Source organism: Rattus norvegicus, chromosome 2 (genome assembly GCF_021556685.1).
Source record: "Rattus norvegicus strain SHRSP/BbbUtx chromosome 2, alternate assembly SHRSP_T2T, whole genome shotgun sequence".
Taxonomy (NCBI): Eukaryota; Metazoa; Chordata; class Mammalia; order Rodentia; family Muridae; genus Rattus; species Rattus norvegicus.
In genome coordinates, this window is record NC_141535.1 from 110,059,336 (window position 1) to 110,075,142 (window position 15,807).

At 35.8% G+C, this 15,807-nt stretch overlaps 1 protein-coding gene across 9 annotated transcripts in view; it reads right to left on the reverse strand.

Moving 5' to 3' along the window:
- Nlgn1 (neuroligin 1) overlaps positions 1–15,807 on the reverse strand; it is a 905,434-nt gene that overhangs the window by 467,028 nt on the left and 422,599 nt on the right. For 5 of the 9 annotated variants that reach the window (XM_087614475.1, XM_087614472.1, XM_087614480.1 and 2 more), the window contains 1 exon segment: positions 572–724. In XM_087614475.1, coding sequence (XP_087470601.1) covers positions 572–724 — 153 coding nt within the window. 9 annotated transcript variants of the gene reach the window in all.

The following is a 15,807-nucleotide window of genomic DNA, read 5'->3' on the forward strand; positions in this document are numbered from 1 at the left end:
CTGTCTGTGACTGAGATAAACTGACTGTCACCTTCAAAAAATAGATATATTCTTTCTAAAATAAATCACTCACTTAAAAATTGTACTCAGAGACACTATTCTTAATTATTTATGGGGCCACAGGAAAAGATAAAAGAGAGGAAACACTTCCAAGACAACAGTAACATGACTTCCCTAAGTTAGTCCATCCAGGGTTCTAGACAGAAGTGTAAACTTGCATCTAAAAGAGCACAGCGCCACACGAAAGAAAAGCCGCAGTAAACATCTGTTCATGGACTTGGTTTCTGAAGGCCTTTGCCATTAGCTTCCATACTTAATGTGTTGTCATCGTACAAGGTACATCCCATCAGGCAAAGCTATCAACGACCAGTGCCTTCATTACCTTTTGGTTTCAAGATTAAAAATTTCCCAAGTTGCCTTTACTCAATGTGTGAACACTTAGAGAACTTATTGAAGCTTTCAAAAGCCAGGTTCAAAAATAAAAAGTATCAGGAAGCAGAGAAGAAAGTGAAAAACAACCGAAGTAGCACATACTTTGCCATGAATGTGAAAGGAGTAGGAGATAGCTTACCAAGTACCCCAAGCCGATAGTTGACTGTGATGACGATCACATTACCGTAGCTTGCCAACACACTCCCATCATATAGATTTCCAGTACCTTCCATGTAAGAGCCACCATGGATGTACACCATCACTGGTTTGGGACCCCCACTGTCCCGAATATCTGCAAAACAAATGATTGGCAATTATTGTTATCCTCAACAACATGCATGATGAAACACAGTACAGTACTTTTTTTTTTTTTGCATTTTAAGGACAGGAGGGCATGATTTTAATGTCTTTAAATTGCTGTTTTTCTTAAAGTGTTTCTTAAGCAATTCCTATTGATAGCTATTTATGAAAAGAACAACAGGCACCCATTGTTTTCTGTATAAACTTTAGTTTTGAAGAGATGGACATGCGATTCACAAACTATTAGGTAAGGACAGTGATTCATTTCTATCTGGAGTCCAGTCATCAATCCCTCCTCTATTACTGTGAAGCTTTGTATCAAATACAACATGATTGCATTAAGTCATCTGTGGTCCCTTTTGTGAGCATAATCAGACCACTATTCTTTTCAGAGTTTAATCTTCCCACTTAAGTTCTGTCAAATGACTGCTGAGACAGTAAAACATGTGCATCTAAGCACCTGTGGGTGACACACTTAGAGGATGTCATGGAATTGCTGTATCTCGAGAAGCACAGCATTCACCCATCCAACCCAAACTTAGTTTTTAGAAGAAAAAAATAAAAACAAAGTTTATTTGTGCTACTTCCTGTAGCTAATGGACTCCTCTCATTCCTTTGTGCCATGCTTTTTAATCATGTAGGTGTGCGATGATCAAGCTAAGGTCAAGTACCCAGTGGCAAAATCTAGACATCGCTGTGATTTTCTCCCAGCCTGAATTTCAGTATTTTGCTAACATTCACTGACCACGACTGTGTGATTTTTCAACAAGAATGTAGAAATAACAAAAACAAAGAGGAAAACAAGCAATGTGATTTCAATCAAGTTTAAAGACATAGTAATTTCTGCTGAAATGGCTAACCTGTATTTTGATTCAGTCACAAACGTTGACCATATCAAAATATGACTGTAAATAAAACAATGCTGTTTGATAGCAAGTTTTATTCCTGTATGCTCATAAGCAGCTGTGTACCGTCTATTACATTTAACACTAGTTTGAAAGTGTTATTTGAAAATATAGTTTAATTTTTTACTTTAGAGTATTTTAATCAAACTAAACTGTCCCCCAGTTAAGACATCTGCTTCCACTGGAGACATAAGATACAGATCACAGGGAGAATTTGGGGTGATTGAGAGACTGTTTTGCCCTTTTCTTTTTAGAAGGAAATGACCAACTTAAATGCCCCATTTGTTTTTACCATGATAGAGTAATTTCTTTGAATGAGAACTCATTTTTAGATCAGAAAGGATAGTCTTTCTTGTTTATTCAGACCTGAAGTAGAGAAAAGTGGTTAATGGCACAGCGTAGAAACTCTATGCTTGTTTGTTTGTTTGTAGGTTTGTTTGTTTTTAAGGTCATCGATTTTCAGGCAAGAGTTGTATTTATTTATTTATTTATTTATTTTTAATTTCTTTAACTTTATAATTGATATTTAGTTTAGCATACAATTAATGGGGTTCATTATGATATCTGCAACTTCACACAGTAGCCATTAGGTTTGTTCTGAGCTATCACTTTAAGAAAGATCAGTTTGAAATGAGCCACTGCCTATGTGTATGTATACATTCTTGCCCCCCTCCTGGAGATATGAATTCACATGAATGTGCTGGATCTGAGTAAGAACATTTCTACATTGTAATCACCTGCTAGGCATAGTCATCACATTTATCTTCTGAAATTGACTGGCAAAGGTACTGCCCCTTTTAAATGTTAATTATTTTATTTTATTTTATTATGTTTCTGGGTATTTTTCCTGCATGTATACCTGTGTGCCTCAGACTGAGCTGCCAAAGACAGGGTTGTGAGTTGCCATGTGGGCTCCATGAGGCGAACCCACTGGTCTAGAACAGCCAGTGCTCTTCACCACCGAGCCAACACAGCAGCCTGTGTTCTCTCTTATAAGAAGATTCAGGGGCTTGTGGAGTTGTCAGGTTAAAAAAGGAGGAGCAATTCCTTTCTGGAATTGTTAAACTATACACCCGTAATATCTGCTTGCCACATAAAATTTTAGCTTCTTATTCTTCTTGTATGGTTGGCATGGAAGAAGCAATAATAAATTATTAAACTGAAGTCATTAGCCGAACTGTTCGCAGCAGACACTGTACTCTGCTAATTGTATGCTTGGAGGTAGCACAGAGGGAGGCTGTTTCAGAATTCTCCTTTAATTAAAATTACATAGAATTACAAAGCGCCCACTGTGAACAGTAATGAAGTCTTGGTAGAGCCATTCTGTTCACCTGTAAGACAATACAGGCACACATTGAGAAGACTCGCCCAGCCCCTTGCAGCGGACCCACCCGAGCAGTGTGGCCAGTGCAAACAGAAGTTAGTCAGCAGAAGTTAGGGCTTGCACCCAAGCCAGTCTCTTTCTTTTTCCTTGAAATTTGTACTTGAAGGAATCACAGGTATTAGGGGCAGCTCAAATTTCCAAATCAGTTTTTTCAAACATTACAGAGTTTGGTCTTGCCTAAGAAGTTAGAATATTAAACTCTTCCTTGCTGTAAACATATTCCTTTTTTCTTTTGAAATGACACTGAACTTGAATGATAAAATGTGTGTTGATTCCTAAGATAAAGTATAATTACGAAAATTAGTTTAGTGTATGAAAACCTTTAGAATATTTTGGAATCTTCTATTATAACCAGAATTCTTGATTAGTTGCATTTTTTTTACTTGTATGGCATATTTTTACTTGTTTGTTCAATCCCTGTCTTTTTGTTGTTAATGAAACATATAAATATCTATTTTGTTTTTAAAAACAAAACAAAATATTGATAAGTGGAATTGACAAATCAGACATTGTAACATGCATTAATATCTGCTCGTGCTCTTTTACAATCACATTTTCTGTTTTTCTATTTTATGATCAGATCGTGTATTAAATGATATTCACTACTTAATAATGAATATTTTAGAGCCACAGTGTTTTTGAAACCTTATTTTTTAATTCCCTATATAATAGTTAAAGTATATCAACTTTGTTCTTTACCTACAATATTTGGGGTTCATTAATAGCCACTTCAGTCTTTACTAAAGTGGGCACTTCATGAGTTCTTAAAATACTAGTTTAATTCCAGTCAAACAGCAAATTTTCACAAGCATATTCATAATTCTGTCATTTTCTTTAGTTCTTGTTAAACGCAGGGAGCTTGAGAGGAGTGAAATGGTGAAGGAAACCTTTGTCGATGATTGTTTTTCTCTAAAATATAAATAAAGAACACTAAGGATTTTCCAGGCTAATTAAATAGTAGATTTGGAAAATGAACCCTTACTCTTAGTAAGCCTCCTACTTACAACTAATATTTTAGACTAAAGTAGAAAGTGTCAATGAGGTAGATCAGTTTTTAGGAGAGTGTGTGCTTTATGTCTAGGTCCCAGCATCAGAGCTCCTCTCGATGGTCCCACTGAATAATTGCACATAATTCCCTAAATATGTACATTGGTTTCTTTTTAAGGGGTCACAGACTGGTTAATTGCCCATATTTTAGGAGTTTTGGAGATTTAATAGCTTTTAACTTGTGAATCATTGCCTTAATTAAGTTTTTTTTGTCTGATACACATAAAGAGACGCTTGAAGATATGTCCATGCCTTTCGCTCATGTTTATGGGTGCCGATTATCTTCCAGACCTGCTGGAGTGAAGTAGAAGGCTTGGCTTAATGTGTTCTTGTAAACATGTAGTTTGGTTATAAAATATATGAGAATCTACAGAGCAACTTGTAGGAAACTTGAATCTGTATGGTGATAATTAATTACATCTAAATATTGAAATGCTAATATTGAGGGGTCTTTAGCAAAAAATTAAATATATCTTTGTAGTCTTCTCAGCTCCTTGACTAAATTGAGAGAAACCTTGGCTACTATTTTGAAGCATTTTAGGACTTCAGATTAACCTAAAGAACAGAGTATTTTTGATTATTATAAATCATGTGACTTATTTGGCCTGGAGATTCCTGCAGATGAGGAATTAGAAGTAACCATTTCCACGGAGAAGTCTTTAATACCGTAGTGAATAAAGGACAAGGGATGTTGAATGTCAAAGGGGACACAGAATGCAGTGCTTGAGACACAGCTCGTGAATGAGGGCACAGGGAAGGCATGGAGAATTGCCAAGTAACCTGGATTTCAGTGATGGAAAGAAGGCCTGTAATTTACATTCTTTGCTCCGAGTTCAGTGATGCCAATTCAACATTTGCCACAAATTCACACTAGATATTAGATCATTTTAATTTGTATCACATCTACAAAATGATTCTAAGGGCACGGAAGAGGGGACATTCGGAGTTTACTGAATGCTTTCTTCAGGAGTTTCCCGAATGTATCTTTCATGTTTCTGAAGTAATTATGAAACGAAACACAGAGGAATGGGCTGCATTGGAACTGAGTGCTAAGGCAGAAGATGGCCTTCGCCATTTCAAAGCATTCCTTGACTTGGTAGCTCCAGCAAAGTGGCTTCCGTGTCTTGGTTGAGACCTGACGTTTAAGCATCTGTTTAGGTTATTTCTAATAATGAACTAAACATGTTAGAAGTGATTCAAAGCTGCCCTGTGAAATAGATGTGGGTGCAGCATCGATCAACTCACTATCAAGATTCAGAGGCCCCTACTCCAAAACATGTACATATATGGGAGCTATCATACCCAATGGGAAAATAATCCGATGAAATCAGCAACTGAAAAACATTTTAAACTATAGTGATGGTATTCTAGAATTATTACTATAGTACCAAATTGTGGACTTTACAAATATCCCTCAAAAGCAATTCTCAGTACTAACAGTGTGCAGGATATTGGACTGTCAGGAAATTTTACATATTTTACATTTCCTGATAGGACAAACATCACACATGTTATCCCAGATAGCCTAGAAATATTCTGAATGTTTGACTCTATCAGACCTAGTATAAATTTATCCTTTAACCATTTAGAACCAGAAATTATGTGTCTTATTAATTATGTGACTTTTAATTATTTAACATCGACAGTAGTGATTAGCTTATATGTAATAGTCATTCACTGACATCCATAGTAAATGAACATACAATCAATCATAAATTATATTACAGCCACAATTATTTTTAATGACTTATTTTATTTGTATATGTATGTGCGTGCGTGCGTGTGTGTGTGTGTGTGTGTGTGTGTGTGTGTGTGTGTGTGTTTGTGTGTTTGCTGTATATGTGTGCATTTACATCCCTAGGGAATCTGAAGGGGTAGGACCCCAGGGATGGAATAACAGGTGTTTTTGAGGTTCATGGGTTGAGTACCATGTTCTGAATTCAGGACCTCTAATAGAACAGTGTGTTGATTTGAATAAGATTGGCCCATTAGGTCTGCATATTTGGATGCTTCATTCCCAGTTAATGAGCTATCAGGGAAGGATTAGGGGGTGTGGCCTCGCTGTAAGAAATGTGTAACATGGGGTGGGCATTAAAGTTTTAAAACCATTGACTAGGCCCAGTGTCTATCTCTCTGCCCGCTGCCTGAGGATCTGGATGTAGAACAAAGACTTCTGTTGCACCATGTCTGCCTTGTGCTGCCGTACTTCCTTCACACCATGATGCTAATAGACTAAGCATATAGAACTGTAAGCAAACCTCCAGTTAAATGCTTTCTTCTATAGATGTTACCTTGGTCATGGTGTCTTTTCACAGCAATAGAACATTAATATATACAGTGTGTACTCTTAAGTGCTCGGACATCTTTTTAGCCTATTAATAATTCTTAAATGTTATAAAATGAAAACTTGAAAATATAACAGTTAAGCTTCCAATATTTTGCCTCTACCCTTTGAGTTTCCATTATAGAAGAGTTTGTTGAATTTGCATCAACAAAATTTGAAAAATAAATGGATCCAAATTGTGTGTGAAAGCCATTTGGTCATAGATTCCTTCAATGACTTGAGAGAATACACCTGCTGGCCTGGGGACAGATTATTTTATTTTGAAAAACATTTCCTACTTTCTTATAAATATCTTCCTGAAATTTATTTCTGAGAAATAAATATTTTTCTGTTGAAGGGAAAACATAAGATCATAGATTGATTTAATCCCCTCTGCAAAATTATAGTTTAATTAACATAAAAATCAAAAACAAAATAAAAAATAAGTATTAAACACAAAGTTTTGAATGAAAGGGAGATGGGCTGAATGAACCAGTTGTCTCTCTTGGAACTTAGTTATATATCAGATAGAAAGACAGGCTGAGAGAGTCAGTGAATACTTAGATTTTACAATTAATCACAACTGTATGATATAAGAATATAAGAGGGAGAAAATAAATCCCTGTATCCAGGAGCTAGAAAGTATCTTATTAAACATTGATGGTAATACTTTGACGTTTATAAAATTTTATTTCATATTATTGAATTATATAAAAACTATACATAGTTTGAAAAAATTACACCTATAATCTTGTGTGTTTAAATACCTATTAAATTTACTGAAAAGTATTGTTTGAGATTTATTTATTTTACTTCTTAATAATATGTGTTTGCATGTCTTTGTTTTAGTGAAAATGCATGCCAGTTCTGGTACCCATGGTGGCCAGAAAGCTGAGTTATTCAGATACAGGTACCAGAACTGAATTAGCGTCCTGTAACAGGCCAGATAGTCTTCTTACCTCAGAACATGTCTCTAGCATCGTGAACCAGCAGAGTACTAAGGGACCTGGCCGCTTATGAGGTTACACTTTTTGTTTTTACTTACCATAATAGCCAGTGTGCCTTTGTTCTCTACGTAATTATCACTTAACTGATGTGGTATTTAAGCACATTAAAAATGATCTAAGTCATATTGCTCAAGAAACACTTTGCATCAGCGTATATCTCCTTTGATAGAGCATGGAGTATCTTTTGGAAAGGGAAGTAAAATGTCATCTTGATACACAGTCAAATTGGGCTCAAGTATTTACACAGATTAGAGCACATGCAATGGGTACAGGATTACGAGGGGAGAGATTGTTAGTTCAAAGAATGTGGACGGATTCATCAAAACATGGGATGAAACATATCAAAAGTCAGTTCAAGAAAACCAAAAAATGAAAAAAAAAAGAAGCCCCTCTTTTTTTTTTAAACATCTTAATGGTTGGCATCAAAATGTAAAACGTAACATTCACTTTAAAAAAATTTTAAAATGCATATTTATGTGTAACAACAAGCAAGAAGACAAAACACATTCCAAAACAGGAATTTCAAAAGAACTCTTCAAAAAAAGACAAGAAGTAAAAAACGTAGAAAGGGGTGGAGAAGTGATCGCGGCCCTCGTCATGCAGAGATTTGTAGGTAAAATACCTTCGTCTTCGGCACGGTCATTGTCACCTAAATCATCTGTCTGTGTCTTTGTAAGGGGACCTAGGATTGAGAATGGAGAAATGGAGGGAAAAAAAAGACAATTCAAGAATAAACAAGACTGAGGGGGAAATCGTAAATACTAAAATTCTCAAGGGTATTTAAAAAAAAAGATCAGGGAAGTGGTTGTATCACAGTTGATTTTTTTTTATTTTCAAGAAAAAAAAATTCCCCTTCCCCAAAATATCTCATAGATTTGGTTTCTGAACATTTTCACCATTAAAAATACACCATGGTTTGGGCTTTCCATCACAGATCAAGGCATGTTTTTTGTAAAAAAAATACCCACTTCACATTAAAAAAAAATGGAGCAGTTTAATTACTTAAATGTACTTAATTTATTCAGTGTCCTGTCTAATTAAATTTAGGAAACTCATAAATATACAGCAGGTCAGACTATTCTATAACTTGGGACAAGATAACAACATTAAAAAAGAAAAAGTAGAATGTTTTTTAAGTTGTGCTTTTTCTGCTTTTTAAAATTCTGTCTTTGTATGATCATTACCACTTTTATTTTACACATTTTTAATTTATACACTTAAAAAACCTGTGACTTTTTAAAATTACTTGTCATGACACAAGTACTCCCCCGTGCGTTTTAATTTAAATGTTAGTTGTGGATTTAAGGCAATTGTCACATGCAGGAATATATCAACAGATAATTTTATCACTTGGCAGAGAAAAGGTACCATCAATAGAAGGCAGGTTATCTATCAAAGCAGTTAAACAGTCAGGGCTAATACTTCCAAATCAACTTTATAAAACACTAGGCCCATGCCATTGGGCAATGTCATGCCCTCTGTATTTATTTATAATAGGATCATGTTTTAAAGAAGGATTGCATGAAAACACCGAGGATGCTTAATTCCTTTTATTATTACTAACAGTGTTACTCTGCTAGCCTAAAAGAGCACACCAAAGGGGAAGTTAAAGGCCATATGTAAGTAATTTTAAGTGTCACAGAATTGACATACTCAGCACGCAAAAGCAACTCAAGTCCCACATTGCCTTACTGAATTTCTACAACCATATCATTTGTATGGCATTTCATAATCCTCATGCAAAAAGCAATGACTACAAACACAGGACACTCTATCGAAAAGGACAGCCAATCACATAGCAGTAACCAAAAGAATTTTGTCATGCATAATGTAAGAGTCTTAGAAAGCAGACTGGGAAGGGATGGACAGTCAGGTCTTGATTCTAACCATGTGATTATTAACAGAGCAAGCATTGACTGGAAGCACACATGACAGGGAAGGACGGGCAAACATTTGGGGAAGATGCTCCATCTTTTCAGCAAAGATTTTTCATTATGTTTGCGATTTACTACTAAACCTACTGTAGTATATCTCAAAGAACAGGAAACACCATACCAAAAACAAGCAGAAAAAATAGTAAACTATAACATAAGGTCTTTCAGGACTGCTGCAAATATCAGTCACTGGTGAAGGTCAAAACATTGAAAACTAAAAATTGGTAATATAAAGGGACGTACCTATTAGATAATGAAATTATGAGGTCATGGGAACAAGATTCTTCAAAACAAAGAAAAAGGACTGCAAGCCAAATTCAGTTATATGCTTTCATAAACACACCTGAAACCATCATTGTGTTGAGAAACGCTAGAGGAGAGGAATAGTTTATGTTGTGTGTCAGTTGAGAGCTCACAGACATCCACACTTAAAAAGATCTCGTTCAAATGCAAAAAAACAGAGGGGTTATCTGATGTTTACTAACTATACTTATATACCTAATAGCAGTTCCCGAAAGCATGAATGCCTAAATTCTGTTTTTTAAAATTGAAGAATTGGAATAGTGGAAACATTTCTAATTTCAAAACACCCTTTAAAATACTAAAATTATATTATTACTTAAAGATTGAGATATTTTTCACATTCTGTTTCCTAAGCAACACAAATTGAGAATGGTGTTACTTATTGCTCGCAAATCTCTACTTTCTGATTTTCAATAAATTACTTGATTTTTTTTCATTCTCAGGTTTTTAAGAAATCAGTAAAATCAGGTCGTTTTTTTTGCTGACTCATTAATTTGATAATTCTTAAAGGAGATGTAAATCTTGTCCCTATTTCTCGCTATTATCTCTTTTGGGCAAATTGAATAGAAGCATGTTGGGGTATATAATGTAATTTCCATGGTCTGTATTTGAAATGCATTCGGTTTCTCTTCCTACTGAGTTGACATTTTGATCTGCTTCACATGCAACAAAACTGTTTCCTCTTGAACCTGTGTGAGGTGCAAGGTTAAGAGAAGATTGTTAAACAGAATCTCCAACTATCTGATGTGGAGCATAGGTTGCCTTGGCTGCATTGCTAAGTAGGGAAGTCGTGGAAATCATTGCAAGTGGAGAGGGAAGAGGTATAAGGTGAGAATGCTGACCTGAACTTTTTGTGTAAGTTGCTGACCTATCCCCTTCTTCATCAAAAAGATGTGTGCCTCTTAATAGAGGACACTGTTTAAATACCTACCTACATATTGCAGACAATATGAAGTATTATAAACAGACATAAATCCTTAGTATCATAAATGAATGAAGGCATCTAAGGAAGATGAGCTTGAGTTATCTCAACTACTCATTTATTGATACATTAAGAAATATTTTACTATAACATTAAACCTAAGTTACTATAGTACAGGCTGTAGCTGTATTTTAGTCATCTGAGCATAATGTTGCTTTCTTACCCTCAAGATTTTTTTATCTGATGTTCTTTTAAAGCTTTAGGCAGGTAACAATTCAGGAAAAAAATCAGAATAAAGACACTCGATTTCATTCAGGTCTATGCCTAAAGACATAGAGGAATCAGAGTGCCAAAGTAGAAATCAACATTGATTTCTTTGATGTTTCAGTGGAGAGAACACAGCCTAGGGTTCACTGCAGGAGATCTCCACACGACTTCCACTATTCCTACACCACTACCCTTGCACTTGCTAACATACTCTAAAATGTTGTGACTGATATACTTACTAATCTTTAAATTTTGTGAACACGAATATTGTATTATAAATGCGTAGTTAGTATTTGTGTTCTTGAGACAGGTGGATTTCCTCTTCAGAGACCATGGATTACTAAAAATCAAGCATCCTGATTTCCCAAGGGTAAAGCTTCAACCCTTTGGATAAGAGTCACTAACAACGTTCTAACCACAGCTTACTTTTATTTTAAACAGCAAGTATGGCAACTTGAGTATCAGCGGTTTTAAATAGGCATCATAAAGCATCAACTACAAAGCAATGAGACCACTCCACCCTGTGTGTAGAAGTGATTTATTTTACCTTGAAACTTGTGCATTCTCCTCTCCCAGAGGAATGCACACATAACTCTCATTAGAGTTAATAGGAAAGTGGACCTCATGTCATTTTGAAAGGGAGTAAGAGTAATTACTGTATTTTATATCTCCTATAGGCAATAAATAGATTCTGTGGGAAAGCAACAGTACTGTGGGAAAGCAAGCTACAGTGAACACCCAGCCATGAGCTTCAGACTTATTTAATTTCAAGAGTTCTTTTTGTGATTTCCATAAATATAACTGAAGTTTTGGCCCTTACAAAGGGAGTACAATACATTCTTACATGCTGGAATCTGACCATGATGCCTTTTATTTTTAAAAGAGGAATAAAATTATCAGCATTTCTATATAGTTAACTGGAGAATAATTATGAGCTCCGAAATAATTACCATCCACCAATATTAATGCTGCTTTTTATCATTCTCTTTGATGAAGGGCTAATATACTTTGGTTCTCAAATACATTAGAACTGATTATAAATTCCTTCATTATGGTTTCAATTCAGCACAAATTAGCCAACTTCTTGTCATGTGTATTGACAAAGGCAAGTAGGTTGAGAGTATTATTAGCTCCTGACTTAGAAGGTTGGCCATGAGAAATGTGCCCCCACAAAGGGAAGGGATCTATGAAATTCTGAGGATTTTTTAGAGTCCCATTCCCCGGTAGGTCATAGGATGATAAACGGAAGGCTAATGACCTTGCTGCCTTGCCTCACCCTCTTGGCCTTGGAGCCTTTGATATAAACTGGCTATAAAAAATGTTTAAGGTCATGCACACAGAATGAAGGCATTGAGAGGCTTGCTAGTGCTCTTCAGTCCTGAGACAACATTACGAAATAAAACCTGGGTAAAGTTTGTGAGAACACCATGTGTGTTCCAGACAATGGACAATGCCAGAATTTAATCTGCTGAGTATTGGAGGGAACTACATCAGTTAACCTTTTCTCATTTATCAGACTGATGAACACTAAAACTTAATATGTTTAAGTATCATTCTAGTGGTTACTATTGTAAGTCCACTAATCGACATCTCTATACTTACTAAAAAATATTATCCTATGTCTCAAGTAGGAAGACATTATGGTTGAAAAGTAATTTTCTTCCTGAAAAAATTATAAAGACCATCAAAAATTTTGAATAATTTCTTAAATATGAATTATGCTCAAATATGAATACATCATAAATCAGTGTGATGAGTTATTAAAAGCAAATATTGAAATGATTTATACTCTCAAAGTAGTCCACATGAAAGCAGTTTTGGAGGCAGGAACTGACAGACACATGACTAGTTTTTGGTGCATTTTGGTGAGCTGCCTGTTCAGGCTTCTAGCTCATATATGTATATTTGGAAAGGACCATACTCCACCTCCAAAAGGCAGCAGGCATGTTCTATGTTTATCTTTGTGTTGGAAGAAAACACCTACATTAGCAGAGAATATATTCCCCTCAACATTTCTTCAGAGGTACAGAACAGCTTAAAATGTAGCTTTTTGGGAAAGTGAATGTTCCAAATCAGAAAAGGAAAAACAGTGGCCTAGTATATAGATATAGATTAATCTGTATTTGTTAGAAAACCAATTGTTTTTAAAAAATGCCTCATTATAGTATTTTGAAGTTTAAACAGAAGGTTCTATCTGGATTTAAAAGATCAAGCAGACAATATATTTGCATGTGAGCAAGCAAAGAGATAAAATGCTCTAGCCCTTACATTGAGTACCACCAAGTTTGCATACTATTTTTCTTTAATACTGTATTTTCTTAGTTTTTAAGTGGAGTGTATTTAATTATTTTAATTGCATAAAGAATATCAGAATAATATTTGTTTTTCCTCTAGTCTGCTTCTTTGTGCTGTATAAAATGCTAATATTTTGTGAAGGCCTAGTCACCATTTCCCCAGATTTCTAGATAGCACCTAGAGATCTGCCTGCAGCAGGAGTGTGTTAAGGACACAGGTGATGCAAGAGGTGTCAGATGCATAGAGATAGCTCATTAATGATGTATTTATGATACATCATTTGACTCTCCGGCAAGTCTCTGGCATTAACGAGACCATCCATTCAACAAACACATGTCATGCTATGTGCTCAGACATTGTGGTGAGCAAAACAGGCTATATGGCTTCTCTAGAGAAAATATAAACTTGAAGACAAAAGAATCATTAAATAAGTCATCACACACACACACACAATCAAAAAACATGTCAAACAAAAAAAAATATTAGTGTCATGAGAAGGTCTTTCTTCAGTGTCACCTGGTAAGTAAGTCTGGAAGTTCATCACTAAATAAATGTGGAAGAGGAGAAGACATTGAACTGGAAAGAAAATTTTACCCCAAAAAGGATGCAGAATGACCCTCCAGTGACAGGTGTCTCCTCAGCCCTTGTGAGGTTGGGGTTGGGTGGTGTTGGGAAATGAGGAAGGAGAGTTCCATGAATGTCCATGAGGCAAGCAGAACCTAAGCCTTAGTCTGAATCCTAAAAACAATAGGAAGGCATTTGCAGGCTTGAAACATATTCTGACAAGCCCTGACCTACTTCAGTTTTTATGCAGAAACATCAAAAAGAAACAAAATCATTTTAAGAGACGCAGCAGGAGATATTTTACATCGAGGTCTCCATTAAATTCTTTTGAGGCAGAAATACCTTTCTTAGAATGAAACTGGATGACATTTCTGACTGCAAATGGAAAAAAAAAATCACCAAAACCCAAATCCCAGATGCTAGCAATTTTAGGAGTTCCTGAGACTCAATAGATCCAGTTAAACATGCATTTAAAGCTGTTCACTTTGCCTTAGAATTAACAATGCAAGAGTTCAAATGGCTGAGATCTTACATTCCTACGAAGGCAGACTATTCTAAGAGCTCCTTCGGCTGGGAAGCCTTGGCCTCTCTGGCAATACAGCACTGATATTTTTCATCTCTGCCATCAAAGCCAATTTGACCTCTCAACATATTTCTATTCTCAGAGCCTACTTATCATACAGAAGTATGCTCTCTTTGATATTATCAGACCATATCAAATTTCCAGGGGAAACCTAATTCCAGATCCTCTCGGTCTTTAAACCTCTTCTGTGCCCACCGTTCTGTACCTGCTTCTTGTTCTCACTGTCATTCAAACTCTAAACTGCCTCTTAATCCACCTTGTACATCATCAGCTTTGGAAGTTGTAAATAATAATCATGAAAAACTACAAATGGAAAAAATGAATTAATAATTTTATATCAACATCAGCTAAACTTGCAAGTACTTTTAAGGGACAGAAATGGAAAAAGCATCGTCTTTGATGTGGAGAATCTTCTGTGTGTGTTAAAATAGCTGTTGCGTGACAGATGAATACTAAATATAGTAGAGCATCAGTTTTGATGCCTTAGAAATCCATGAGCAAAAACAAGGCATTCTATGTTCTGAATGAAAAAATTATTTAAAATAAGTTTAAACCCAGTGCAAATGAATAACCCTGAAAATGACAAGTGACTATCATTGTTTCTCTACCTGGCTTAAATATTCAATAGTTATTTGCTCCTTTTGACCTACAGTGAATTCTCCAGTCTGGCACATAGGGCTCTCCTTACTAATTCCAGATTTGGTCTTTGTCACATTGCTCTCCAAGATATCCTCTTACTATTCTGATTATTGTTATTGCTGCTCAAAAAGTCACCTGATGCTCCCACCTTGTGTTTTATTCCATATGCTTCAGTCTTTGATTTTGTAATTATAATCAGCTCACCTCAGAGAGAATGCAATTTGTCAGAAAACTGGACACAGGGAGCCCCCTATAAAAAAAGACACTGGGGAGAAAAAAGAGGATTGCATTTTTTTACACCCAATTGTTATGTTGGGAATATAAAGGAAAGAGGCAATTCTGTACTAGCCAGCAAGACCTATGTGAGGAAATGTCTTTAATCTGTAACATTTCAAATTTCATCTGTATTAATGAGAGTGAACATAGTGAATCAGAACCACAATGACTCTATTTTCTGGGATGCCAGATTATCTTAAGAGACATAAGGAATAAAGACAAGTTCTTTGATAATAAATTCTAAGGACTGTGGGAGACAACAGGAGTGTGCTGGACATGCTCTCAACATGTCAACATGTGCCAGCCTGCTCTTAGGTTTTTTCTCAAACAGGGTAGTCTTGAGAAACCAAATCATTTGGGGTCAAACTCAATGTTAGAGAGCCTAACCTAAGGTTGAACTCAAGTAAGCTAACAGGCTGGTTCCTGGTACCAGTTTCCAGGGTACCCCAACAAAACCTGCAGGTAGCACCAGTTTCCAGGTTATTCCCCAACAAATCTGCACCGCTAGGTTACAAGCTAACCCCTGGCACTTCACTTCCTAACAACCACTAATAAGGAGGAAAACAATAGTTAAATTTATAGTTTACCTCCCAGCACCACTCGATTATGCTAAAGCCCATAATGCA